At 41.5% G+C, this 13356-nt stretch overlaps 1 protein-coding gene across 1 annotated transcript in view; it reads left to right on the top strand.

Annotated features, from left to right (window-relative positions):
* Nucleotides 1-13356, top strand: part of GRHL2 (grainyhead like transcription factor 2) — a 187545-nt gene that overhangs the window by 84127 nt on the left and 90062 nt on the right. The window contains exons 6-7 of the mRNA XM_008001246.3: nt 2660-2816; nt 6398-6509. Coding sequence (XP_007999437.2) covers nt 2660-2816; nt 6398-6509 — 269 coding nt within the window. The remainder of the gene's footprint in view (nt 1-2659; nt 2817-6397; nt 6510-13356) is intronic.

Here is a 13356-nt window from a genome sequence, read left to right on the forward strand (position 1 = left end):
GAGTCCTGCTATGGAAATAAATAAACAGAGTTAAATGGACCTATAGTCCTGCACATGTGTGTGGGAGTAGGAAGGTGTGTGGGGTTGAGGGCAAATATTCACAGGAAGTGGCATTTGAGCTGCATCTTGAAAGGTTAATAGCAGGTGTTTTCTAAGGAAAGAAGGAAGATTAAGAACATTCCAGGTAGAAGAGTCATGTTTTAAGACCTTGGTTATGCTCATGTCTGAAGACAGGAGAGAATGGCAGCTGGGCGTGGTGGCTCATGCCTGTAATCCAGCACTTTGGGAGGCTGAGGTGGGAGGATCACTTGAGCTCAGAAGTTCAAGACCAGCCTGACCAACACAGTAAGACGCCATTACATTTAAAAAAATAAAAAAAGAGAGAGGGAGAAAGTGGCAAGAAATGAATTTATCTCCCCCATTTACAAACCTTACCAAATATTTCATCATTTCAGGCAGAATTGAACTCAAATTCCTTATGAAGGTCATCAGGGCCCTCTATGTTTTGGTCCCTCTTTACTTAAAATCCCATCTCCTACTATGTTTCTTGCCCCTTTGCTTTTACGCATATGGCCCTCTTCCATTCTCTTGGTTTCCTCTTAAAGTCCTCTGGTTCCAATCTCAGGCTCCCCACTCATCCTTCCCAGATCATCTTATTTAGAATTTGGAGTGTGTTGTGGAGATGGGGCAGGAAGCAGGAGGCAGGGAAGACTGGACTTGAAATTGCCTTCTAAAATGTGGGAATAAAAGTCTAATTTGCATGCTGTAAATCCAAAGCACCATGTCAGCAGCTGCTAGGCCAGTGGGAAGAGCAAGGACCTACCAGTGACTTGACCTAGTTTCTCTTTCCACTGCTGCCATGGTCCAGCAGAGTGAGCACGTCTCTTAGCCTCCCCTTAGCTGCGAAATGAGGAAGGTGGGCTGAATCTCAGGTTTTTATCCTGTGTTATGGGCAGGCTTGATGGACACAAATCCCTGAAATTATATTAAAAATCGTTTATGTTCATAAGTGCCTTTATCTGGGAAGGAAAGTTCACTGCTTTCTTCATGTTTTCAAAGCAGTCTGTGCCCTAGACAAGACGCAAGCTACTGGTCTAGGTGATTCCTAATATCATCTGGGAAGGAAAGTTCACTGCTTTCTTCATGTTTTCAAAGCAGTCTGTGCCCTAGACAAGACGCAAGCTACTGGTCTAGGTGATTCCTAATATCCTGTCCGGGTCTAAAATGCTATGATTCAATGGCACTGTATTGAAATTGCTTTTTCAGACAAAATGACAATGGAATCAGTTCTGTTTTGAAAGATTTATTTCCCAACTTCTTTTAAGACACATATTCCGGAATTTGCTTAGTTTATTAGCTTAAGCCTAAGAATTTTTTATCATAAAAGAGGAATATTATTCTGCCCTTCAGATTTTTTTGTCATCATAAAAGTTCAAAAATAAACAAAACATTACAGAAATATTTAACATAGAAAGCAAGAACCCCCCATAATCCTGTCAGGAAACCATTTTCAGAGACAAAGTTTGAGTCGTCTTTGTGCCCAGACTTCCAAAGACTTTGAAATAAAAGAGCTAAAAATATAAACTCAATGGAGAGTTTCTGATGATCTAGAAAATACGCAGTGTTTGTTACTGGATTGTCACTGTGTGCTGTCCTGCAGTGTAGCAGAAATAAATATTTCTGAATGAATGTGTTAAACAAAAAATGATTGTGGTTCATACCTGTTGTGTTATTTTAAATAATTGATATTCTCTTCGAAGTTGGGAAAAATCAGTGTTTTTCTTTTGTAAATTATGTCATGTTTTTAAAAAAATATGAGGGACACTATTTAGAGCAGGGATCTGCACACTTTTTTTGTAATGAACTAGAGAGTAAGAATTTGAGGTTTAGCAGGCTATCATCTCTACCACAACGACTCAACTTTGCTGTTGTAGTACGAAAGCAGTCATAGACAATATGTAAACAAGTGAGTGCAGTTGTGTTCCAATAGACTTTATTTACAAAACCAGGCAGTGAGATGGATTTGGCCTATGGGCCATCATTTGCAAACCCCTGATTTTGAACAACCCTGTCATGAGTTCTGCAGGCTTGAAAGCAAGAAGCAAAAGACAAAAAGTACTCCCTGTTATTAGGGAACTAGATTCTCAGGTGAATGTTTGAGTTTTGGATTTTCATGTTTTGAGATGCTTTATAGTAAGATACAGCTATCTGTAACACCTTGGTTAGACAACAAAACAAAACAAAAAAAGGTTAGGTATATACATGAATCGAACAAAATTATTTATTGTGTTGTTTTGTTGTTAGGGTAAAAATGGCAAATTCTATTCATTCTTAAGCTTCGAGCATTACCTAATTGCCAGCTAAGATCTACCAGGGGTTCTCCTGGTAGAGCGTTTTCTTGCACAATTGGCCAGGCACATCGTGGACTTTCTCCCCTTCCAAACCATCTGGTTTATGGGCCACTATTAGAAATGTTATATACGTTGTACTAGCAATGACCTTTGGTCTGGTCTCATCTCTTTTGCCATATGCTGTGTTTTGTCTCTAAAACAGTAAACATTGGTTAATATTGATGTGAAATGCTACTGATGTGAAATTGGTCAAAAAAGCAGAAATGTGCAAGTGAGTGGATCTGACCACTGTTTGTTTTCTTTCACAGTGGCACGTTTCAGTACACCCTGGAAGCCACCAAATCTCTCCGTCAGAAGCAGGGGGAGGGCCCCATGACCTACCTCAACAAGGGACAGTTCTATGCCATAACACTCAGTGAGACCGGAGACAACAAATGCTTCCGACACCCCATCAGCAAAGTCAGGGTAGGGGCCAAATTTCTCAGATAAAGTACAAAGGAATCCAATGAATGGAATGGCTACCTCACAGCCTTGTGGAATAGCATGGAAAAAAAGATAAAACCTTCAACATAAATAATTCTAGAACGAACGTCAGAGGGTTGGGGCAAGAGCACTTACTGGCTCGTAGTTTATCATTGTAATGAGTAACCAGTAAACCCCAGGGAAGGGACGTGGTTGGAACATGCTGTCTGACTGTATCCGAGGAATTTTCCCGCTTCACTCACTGCTTATGTGCTTCCTTGTTGTGGTTGTTTTCAATCAATTGATCATAATTTTTCAAGTAAGTAGCTGTAAGTCAGAACCCCTCTGTGGGTGAGAAAGAGCTGTGTTCTATTCTGTAAAGGAAAATGCAGTTCACTCTGAATCCCTGGGCCCGGTGGAACTCGGTTTCAAAGCCTTCTGCAGCCCAGTGCTTTCTCAGGGTTCCAGAGACGAGGTACCATCCCCACCAGGAGTCACTTGGGGGAATTTTCAGATTCATGAGTGTTCGTTCTACTTGTGGGAAATGCAACTGGCTTTCCCTTCTCTGGAAGCCTGCCAGCTTCTGGCGTACCTGCTACTGCCAAGAAGGGAGAGGCCCAGTAATCCTTCTCTACTGAAAAGGAAAATGATAGCACAGCTCTGAAAAGAGGTGGAAGGATTTTCCTGATCTGTTGTAAAGTGATTTATGCTGTTGTGTCCATGGTGCCCAGCCCGCCTTATTTTAGTCACAGCTCCCTCCTCCTAACCACTTCAGAACACTTAAGAAAGGAGCACATGGTGTGCCTACAGCGCCACAACTCGGGCACACCCCCCAGTGCAGGTGGGGCACAGGTTCCACACAAGGCTGAGCTCACTGCAGTGAGAAAGTTGTGTGCCCATCAGGAGAATTAGTAAGTTCTAACGCTGTGGTCAAGACTGCGGTGGAGAATATGCCGTCATCATAATAATAGCAAGAGTCATAAAATAACAATTTATATTTATTATCTTTAAGCGCCAGGTACTGTATTAGGTACCATCTGTCTAGTAACTCATTGAGGGTGACAACAACCCTATGAAAAAGGCACTATTGTTTTTATGATATTACAGATAAGGAAACTAGGTGATAAAGTTTCAGAAGCTAGTAACTGGCCAAGGTTACATAGCTAAAAGGCAAGGGAACCAGGATCCACCCCAGGCCATCAGACTCCTGAACCCAACTCTCTTTACCATGAGGTTGCGCTGTGTTAAGCAGCATGGAGGGCTGAAGGCAGGCAAATGTTAGCCTGGATATATTTCTCTCTGGATATATTTCCTATAAATTACATCCTCCCCCTCTCGTATATGAGCATCTGGTAAGATGACGCTGAATAAATTTGCTTTTTTTTAAAGCCTTATAAATTCCAAGTGTTAGTATAACTCGTATACACCCTCTTAACACCATTATCATCAACCTGGAAAAAATGGTGGGTGGTTAGTATTCTAAGGTCATGATAAGAGTTTGGAGTGCAGGGACTTTCCTAAGAATTCTACTTTGCTGAAATCATGAAAATAATTTAATAAGAAAATTTTATTTCTTTATGTTCCATTTTGGCTGAAGTGAAGAGTTCCCCCTTTTTTGTAAGGACTTCAACCTCCACCCTTGGAGACTAAGCTGGCACCTCTCAGAGTGGCTCTTTCTTACTCCCCAGCTCTGGGGCAGGAAGGAGAAATGTGTTTGTAACCTACCAGTATTTATTTCTGAGAACAGTGTTTCATTCCAAGTCAAAGCATGTAGGGCGTGGTAACAACAGTTTCAAACTGCTTTTTTCTTTATCATTGAATAAATAAATTTCCATACCAAGAATATGCCATTATTTATGCTAATTTAGACACTTGCCAGAAAAAATATTACTTTAAATGTTATTGTTATTTTGAGACAGAAATAAATACCAGGAAGCCGCGCAGTAAGCTTTTACACATAAATGGGAAAGTTTGAGGCGTGGCAGAGGGTAGAATGAAAAGCTGGCTGAGCTCACAGTTGTACCAGCACAGAGAATGGTTTTCTTTGTTGTCATGTATCCAGTGCCTCTGAAGATCACACTGCTTGTGAATTTGAAACAATATGGATACGTATTTCTACACGGTTTTCCTAACAAACATCTGCTTTCTTGTGTAAAAATTGTTTACACATACTTTAGGCAAGAGCCAGATTTCGAAGTGACAGCCAGCCACCAGCATGTATTTACTGTCTATTAGTCATCAGGTGCCAGGGTGAATGGCAGACACTGTTTCTGTCCTTGCTAAGTTTGATGCTAATTGGGAAGACATTGCCATTGGCTGAATAATTGTAAATAAGTAAATGACTACTAATGTGTAAACTGCTACAAAGGAGAAGGTGGTTTTGGTTTTGGTTTTGGTTTTCGAGACAGGGTCTTGCTCTGTCACCCAGGCTAGATTAGAGTACAGTGGCATGATCATTACTCATTGAAGCCTCAACCTCCCAGGCTCAAATGGATCCTCCTGTCTCAGCCTCCCAAGTAGCTGGGACTTCAAACATGCACCATCATGCCTGGCTTTTTATTTTATATTATTTTATTTTAATTTATTGCAGAGACAGGGTCTCACTATGTTCCCCAGACTGGTCTTGAATTTCTGGACTCAAGAGATCTTCCCACCTCAGTTTCCCAAAGTGTTGGGATTACAGGCATGAGTCACCCGGCCCCGCCCTAAGAAGTTCTTAAGGAATGAAAGTCCACGAAATATTTTTCTGGAACAGTAGGAAGGTGCCTAAGAAGTGTTTTGGATGTGCAGTGAGAGGAGAAGTATTCCTGATACTGTAATTAAAGGGTTTATTTGGAAGAGGGTTGTTTTTGATACTGTCTCCATTTCATAAGTGACGGTGAATTAATGTGTATTTAGTTTAATGAGGCCGTTTATAATTTAGAACTGAAAAGAGTTTTGAATTCTTATTTCTGCAAGATATAATTAGTTTCTCAAGCTCATTTTTAAAGTACATTCACATTAGATTTAAATAGATATCATAGTTGCTCTTGTGTTTTTCGGTATATGAAATATCTGTAGTTTAGATCTGTGTTCACCAGTATGAATTTATCTTTCAGCATTTTCCTCATTTCCTTGGTATTTTTCTCATTAATTTTGATATTCCAACCTGAGGCACTTCATTAGACCACAAACAGATGCTTGCTTCTTTACAAATGGCATCACATTTTATGTTTAAGGAGTAGAAATTTCAAAAGAATGCTTGTTTCCAATACAAGAAAAAAAAATTTGGGTAGGTTTCTGCTGACCTCACAAAATAATACATTTGCTGATAATTGGTTGATCTGGTTGTTTATAACCTCCTGGTAAAACTGATGTAGGACTCTTTTTTTTTTTTTTCTTCATGCTATTCTTATTTTTCAATCATTTTTTGAGTAGGTCCATTTTATAACAAAACAGACCATACACCCAAGCTTGTCTGGGCTTTTCTAAAGCAAGAAAAGCAACATGACACAAAAATACCTCTGGTAGAACTTCCAGAACTGGAGACTGAGGCAACAGAGGCCCTGAACAAAAAGTAAGCTCCACGATTCTCCCCTCTGCAGAGTGTGGTGATGGTGGTCTTCAGTGAAGACAAAAACAGAGATGAACAGCTCAAATACTGGAAATACTGGCACTCTCGGCAGCATACGGCAAAGCAGAGGGTCCTTGACATTGGTAAGTTGACCTTGACTTCCCTGTATAATCCTTGATAAACTGACATGTTGTCTCGATGCCAAGGGGAGCCCGGTGCAGTAATCACAGCTGGAGCCACAGAGCTCTTGTGATGTGCCAGGCACGAGTCTGTGTCAGGACATTTAGTGCAGATCAGACTGAGTAACCAAAATCAGGCTAAGGCGAGAGCAAAGCATTTTCTATTCTATGAAAGTCAACTGTGTCTCATAAAATCATAGTCATATATTTAGATTTGCAATGACCATTTCAATTCCTAAGATGTGTTTTCATGGCCTCTCCATTTGAACGTAATAGGCAGTCAGCAGGTCAGATGAACTCTTATCCCTGTGACATAAATAAACTCAAGCTCATGTGACCCTAAAGGCATTTGGCAAAGGTCACGTGACTACACAGTGAGTTTCTAGTTCCCTGTCCAGTGTTTTTTCCATTTCAACACACGCCTAGTGTATGCAATGCTAGGTGGTCAGGCAAGTGAACCGTTTAAAGAAGAAGTGAATCTGCCAGGAGTCTGTATACCCCTAAACATGAGGTCTGTTCTGTACAGACCAGCAGCCCCCTGGATGGCACATCACTCAGGGTTCAGTCTGGAAGGCAACACCCATGCCCAGTAATTCACTGGGCATGAGTCCATTGCCAAGGTTGGAGAGGCTGAAGGCACAATGAGACAACTCAGCTATTACCTGCAGGGCTGGAGAATCAAAGGGAGGAGGAGGTGGGTGTTGGAGGAGCCACCCAGCAGGAGCTGGGACCACAGAGAGAGCTGCTTTCCAATGGGAGATGAAAGCACAGCAGAATCACTGCCAGAGACATTCTCAATGCCAAGAAGGAGGAGAAGAACTGTCCTGGCTTCTCTCTGCCTCCTGATCTCCTGCCAGTGCCTCCCATTGGCAGAATTTAACTCAGAGTCAGAGGGCACATTAACCTGGAAAGTGCAGTTTGCAGAATCAACCTCTGAGATGCAGAGCAAAGCAGGGGAAGTCAGGGAATAGATCTTAAAGGCTCCAAAAATTACTTAAAAACAGACAGTAATGTATGTGTTTCCAAATAATTTTAAGACTGTTTCCATAAGAAGTAAGTCATTTCTCATTTGTAGACTTTATTACTCCATTTTGCTGACTAAGATGCTGCAGTCCAAATGAGTGTGGGCTAAGTGAAGATTCCCATCATGTTGGGTATGAAAAGGTATTACTGAGCCTTGCAAAGGACGATTACTTTGATTTCTTACACACTGCAATGAGGACTTTTCAGATCTTCCATTTCACCCTGGCTAGGACTCCTTGACCACAATGGCAGAGTTTAGTGACTAGGATAGGGTCAGAGACTTACCGTAGAAGATATTGAAACTAGTTACTGGTTTTTCTTGCAAAATAGTTAAGCCGCTCCTCACCCCTGCATCACACACATACACCTATTGTATTAACTAGTCAAACATATTTATCGAATAAACAAGGAAACTGGGGCCTAGGAAGGCTCACTGGCGTATATCACATGATTCCCCCTCAGATAATTAGTGCAACAATCGGGATAAGATCTGTCTTCCTGACCTGGGTTGATAAACTAAACCAAGACCTGGTGACTAGGACGGGGATTGGGGATACTTGCCTTAACCTGTTTAGTTAAATCTGCATAGAGCAGAGGAACAATTTTATTTTATTTAAAAAGTTAGCCTTATAATTATTACCCAAGAAAATGAAAGGAGCAATTAAAGAGAAATATGGCATGGGTCCAAATAAGGCAAATAATAAAAGCATTTTACTGGCATACCTGTTGATCCAACTTTGATATCATTACAGGGTTTACTTTTCTGAGACTAGAATGGTTTCTCAGATCTTGTGAGACTTCAAATCTTCTCTTCTTTATCATCTCTTGCCTGCCTTCAGACTTTTCTTTCTGTATACACGTGTGTCCCCATAGACACACACATGCTTTGTCTCTGAGATTCGTGACATTTACTAAGTAGCTTCTGGGTAGCTGGGTGACTTGCTTCCAACCTGAGAACAAGGCATTAAATCCATCAGTTAGCTTCAATGAGACATGTATTTTCTGAGCACAGTCTCTACCCCAACTTCAACCTGACATCTGCTCACATAGAGTGAGAAAATATGCAAAAATCTCATATAATTCATTCTTCTGCTGGATTAAAAAAATCAAATCATGCATTTCTCTGCCAGTGGGTTGTAAACACCATTTCCCATGTAAAGGAGCGCCAATGGTGTCCTGGCACATATGTCTGCCTGTTGCACCATCATCTGCTTTAACTCTGGAGTGTGATGTTGAGAAGGTCACCCCTTGTCTCCACTAGGAGTATCATGGAAGGTTATCACTGCCTGCAGAGGGTGAAGGAAGGCAGAGTGGGTGGGCCATACATTTGCCAGTTTTGGTTAGGAACCTTCTAATGGCCTAAACAATAAAATAAAAAAAAGAAGTATCCGGAATTATTTGATGCATTTCTTTTTCAAAACCTCCGTGAAGCTGGAGGTTAAACTCAGGGCTCAAAAGTCGCAGTTCCCAAATCTCCACTAGCATCTATGGTCTGCAGATCCAACCAAGTCAGCCAGGCAGTGACCCTGAAGCTGGAGTTAGAGACCAAGATGAGGGCCCGTTAGCTAAAGCAAGGGTTATTTTTTAAAAATTGATACATAATAATTATACATACTTATGGAATACCTGTGATATTTTGATACAGGCATTGTATTTTGATACAATATGCAATGATCAAATCAGGGCATTTAGGATATCCATTGCCTCAAACATTTACCATTTATTTGTGTTCAGAATATCTCACATCTTCTCTTCTAGCTATTTTGAAATATACAATAAATTATTGCTAACTGTAGTCACACAGCTCTGCTGTTGAACGTTGGAACTTATTCCTGCTATCTAACTGTGTTTGTACCCATTAACCAACCTCTCTTCATCCCGCCCTCCCCATCACTCTTCCCAGCCGGGGTGACCTCAAGTGATCTGCCTGCCTTTGCCTCCCAAAGTGCTGGGATTACAGGCGAGAGCCACCACACCTGGCCAAAATAATCCATTTTCTTGTTTAAAAGCCGAGACGCTATGAGGGAAGAATTTTATGCAAGGTCACACATGTGATAAGTGGTATGTAGGTGGGATAGAAACCCAAGAATGCCAAAATGTGCACCATTTTTTATTTTTATTTATTTTATTTATTTGTTTACTTATTTATTTATTTTTGAGATGGAATCTCACTCTGTTGCCCAGGCTGGAGATTGTGCAGTGGCACAATCTCTGCTCAATGCAACCTCCGACTCCCTGGTTCAAGCGATTCTCCAGCGTCAGCCTCCTGAGTAGCTGGGGCTACAGGCACATGCCACCACACCCAGCTAATTTTTTGTATTTTTAGTAGAGATGGGGTTTCACAGTGTTAGCCAGGATGGTCTCGATTTCCTGACCTCGTGATCTGCCCGTCTCGGCCTCCCAAAGTGCTGGGATTACAGGTGTGAGCCACTGTACCTGGCCATTTAAAAAAAAAAATTATTTGAAGCCCTCTCTCCACCATATACCGCCTTTGTATTCCAGCCTCTAGCCAGTTCTTGGCATCCACCAGGCCATCTACATGGAGAGTGGCTGATTTACAGACGTCCTGATTCTTTGGTCTGTGCCTTCCTCTCCAGATGTGGAGGATGTTTTGCAGTCTGAGTGGTGGACCTCTTGGCTCCTGCTGGTTCTGACACTGGTGGAAGCCAGTTTGATATGCGGTTCTTGTACATTGGGTCATAAACTGTTTGGCAGGAGTTGGGGGCAGGGGAAGAAAACATTAGCAGTGAGCTCTAACTTGATATAAGTAAACCAAACAAACCCAGGCCCAAGTGGATTCTGCTGCTTTTCAAAACACATAAGCAAAGTCCTCTAAGTCTCACAAGTTCATTCTTGTGAGCTCCTTGAATAACAACAATTATTCAAGGTCATAAATAAGTTTACATTCTGCAGTCCCAGGAGCATTCCTGTATCAGTTATACCTCCTGTGTGGAATCACCACTTAAATTAAATTTGCAGTTTGATTTCCTCTGAGTGAGAAAGCCCCTTTGAAAGAAGACATGGAGTTAGGAATGGCCCCATATTAGTTAACACCGGTTTCAGGAAAAGCGTAGTTATTCCATATTCATTCTGCAAAAGTTTACTGAACACCTACTATGTGCCAGACCCTTTGTTAGGCACTGGCAACACAAATGTAATTAAGACAGAGCCCTGTACTCAAACTGCTCAACACTAAGGGGCAAGAAGATGACTAGCTGAGATACCACGTGGTAAGCGGCAGCATAGAAGAGCGCTTCCCAGAGAAGTTTCTGAGACTCATCTGAAAGGATAACTAGGGCATGTGAGGTCAAAAAGGTAGGGAAGGGTGCTGCAAGTCGTGCAATAGCACGTTCATAGGTACGATAATCAAGAAAAACAAAAGTGGGACTGAGGCCGGGTGTGGTGGCTCACGCCTCTAATCCCAGCACTTTGGGAGGCTGTGGTGGCCAGATCACTTGAGGCGAAAAGTTCCAGACCAGCCTGGCCGACATTGTGAAACCCCATCTCTACTAAAAATACAAAAATTAGCCAGGCATGGTGTCAGGCACCTACAATCCCAGTTACTCAGGAAACTGAGGCAGAAGAATCCCTTGAATCCAAGAGGTAGAGGTTGCAGTGAGCCCAGATCACACCACCGCACTCCACCCTGGGCAACAGAGCAAGACTCTGTTTCCAAAAAAAAAGTGGGACTGACAAATTATTTAATAAAGTCTGATAACACTATTAGCCAAGGTGGGAAGGGTGGATACTCTCATGCATGCTAGTGAGACTGCTAGTTGATTTGACCCATGCAGAGAGTAGGGTGAAGGAAGAAAGTACATGGGGCTGTGGAAAGGCTTACATTTTTTAGGGGATCTTAGAATGGCAGGGAGATGAAGCATAGATGGAATTTTCTGGTCTCAAACTCTGAAAGAAACCCTGGTTAAGCTGTTTTTATGTGTCATAGGCTGAAGCCCTGGGTCCCCAATGGAGGCTGACTGAGCCCAGGGAGGATTCTAGGGGTCCACAGAACCAGAAGGCTCTGAGCGTTAGAGGTTCATTGATTCTTGACACCTCAGTCCTGGTGGCAAACCTCAGAGCTGCGGGTAGAATGTTAGGGAAATGCTATTTGAGTTCTTCTGCGATCACCCACCTCACCGTGTTTGCAGATGAATGTCACTAAGCCAGAAGTGGAGCTCAGAGTTTCTTACTCTTTGTTGCTTTAACGTATCTTGGCTCTACAAAGTCTTGTTTTACAGTTTTGTTGGGGAGATATTCAAGTGTGTGTGTGTGTGTGTGTGTGTGTGTGTGTGTATTTATACTTTTTTATACTGAGGTTTAACATGAATATCTTGTTTAGCCATGTTTTTCTGTTGTTGAATGGAGAAGATTTTAGAGATCCAAGATGTGTAAGAGAGGGTAATAATAGAAATTATACCTGCAAATTGCCATTCATCCAAGTGGCTGTGTTACATTTGCACATCATTCCTCCCAGAACTTTAATAAGGACAGACAGTAGAGAATGTGCAGAAGTAATAGTCAAATAGAATACTGTGATAAAATGAACTTTCTCTGGAATGAGTTGCAGTGCTTGATATTGGAGGCTTTGGATAACCATTGGGGATTTTTGGCAGGTTTGTAATGGAATATCTGTATTTTAGGGAGGTAATTCTGAGCCAGCATGTGGGATGGATGCAGTGAGGGATGGACTGGCAATAGAAGACCAGCAATAGCCAGGCGAAAGACTGGGGTTGGAGGCATGAATTGCAAAGGGGAAATACAAAATTAACCCAGGAGTGAGAGACAAACTGTAGAGCTGATAGAGCCTTGATGACTGATTGGCTGTGGGGGATACAGGGGAAGCAAAAGATTATGAAGAAAAGCACAGCTTTACTAAATGGTTGGATGTCCTCCCCAGAGGCAGGGGAGACAGAAGGAGCAGCATGGCCAAGTGTTGGGGGAATGGAGGTTGGCCAGGTACTGAGTTCAGCCAGGGGCGTGTTGATTTTGAGGCACCATCTACACACAGAATAGTCTGGGAGTTTCCCAGGACTTATTTGCACAGTGGAGTTACCCTGTTTTGCACAGTGTGTGAGCCATTTAAAAAATCTTTAAAATGGATCACAAATAAAAACGTTAACTGGACTAGGTATCAATCAAATCTCCTCAAATAGTAGATAATTCCAAAACCACATTCTCGGAAAGGCATATTTTTCTATTTGTTACCTTTCAAACAGGGAAGGGAAATTAGAAGAGGATGTTCAACAACCAACATTAACTTCATAGAGCGAAAGCCAGAAGCTACAACAGTTAATTGGTAGCACATTCATATATAACTTCTCCCTACGGAAGAGAACTAAGAATTCCTTTACTACTTTCTGATGCAGATGTTCCAAAATAATGCACGTAACAGTTCTTGTGCTTTCAGAATGGGCAGCACAAGTTGTGATGTAATGAGCCTGATCCCATAAACACATCCAAATAAACATCATTACTTTATAGTCACATCCAGTGTAAGCATTATTGATACAAGGTTGTAGTTAATTGTGAAATAAACTGTATGCCCTTTATTCAATGTCTGTCTTTAATGTTGGTTTGCAGTAATCTTTCCTATATCAGGATTTATTAGTTACATTGTTAATATTAATCCTGTAGATTTCCATAGTAATTAGCAGGCAATTATACTACAATTTCAGTTATTAGCATGTGATTATAGGATTTTTGTCTGTGTCCTAATACAAATCTATTTCTTAAGAGTTAGTGTTTAAATTGCGTTTTGTTGAAAGTAGTTTTATAGTAAGGTCACGCT

The sequence above is a fragment of the Chlorocebus sabaeus genome, chromosome 8 (assembly GCF_047675955.1).
Source record: "Chlorocebus sabaeus isolate Y175 chromosome 8, mChlSab1.0.hap1, whole genome shotgun sequence".
Taxonomy (NCBI): Eukaryota; Metazoa; Chordata; class Mammalia; order Primates; family Cercopithecidae; genus Chlorocebus; species Chlorocebus sabaeus.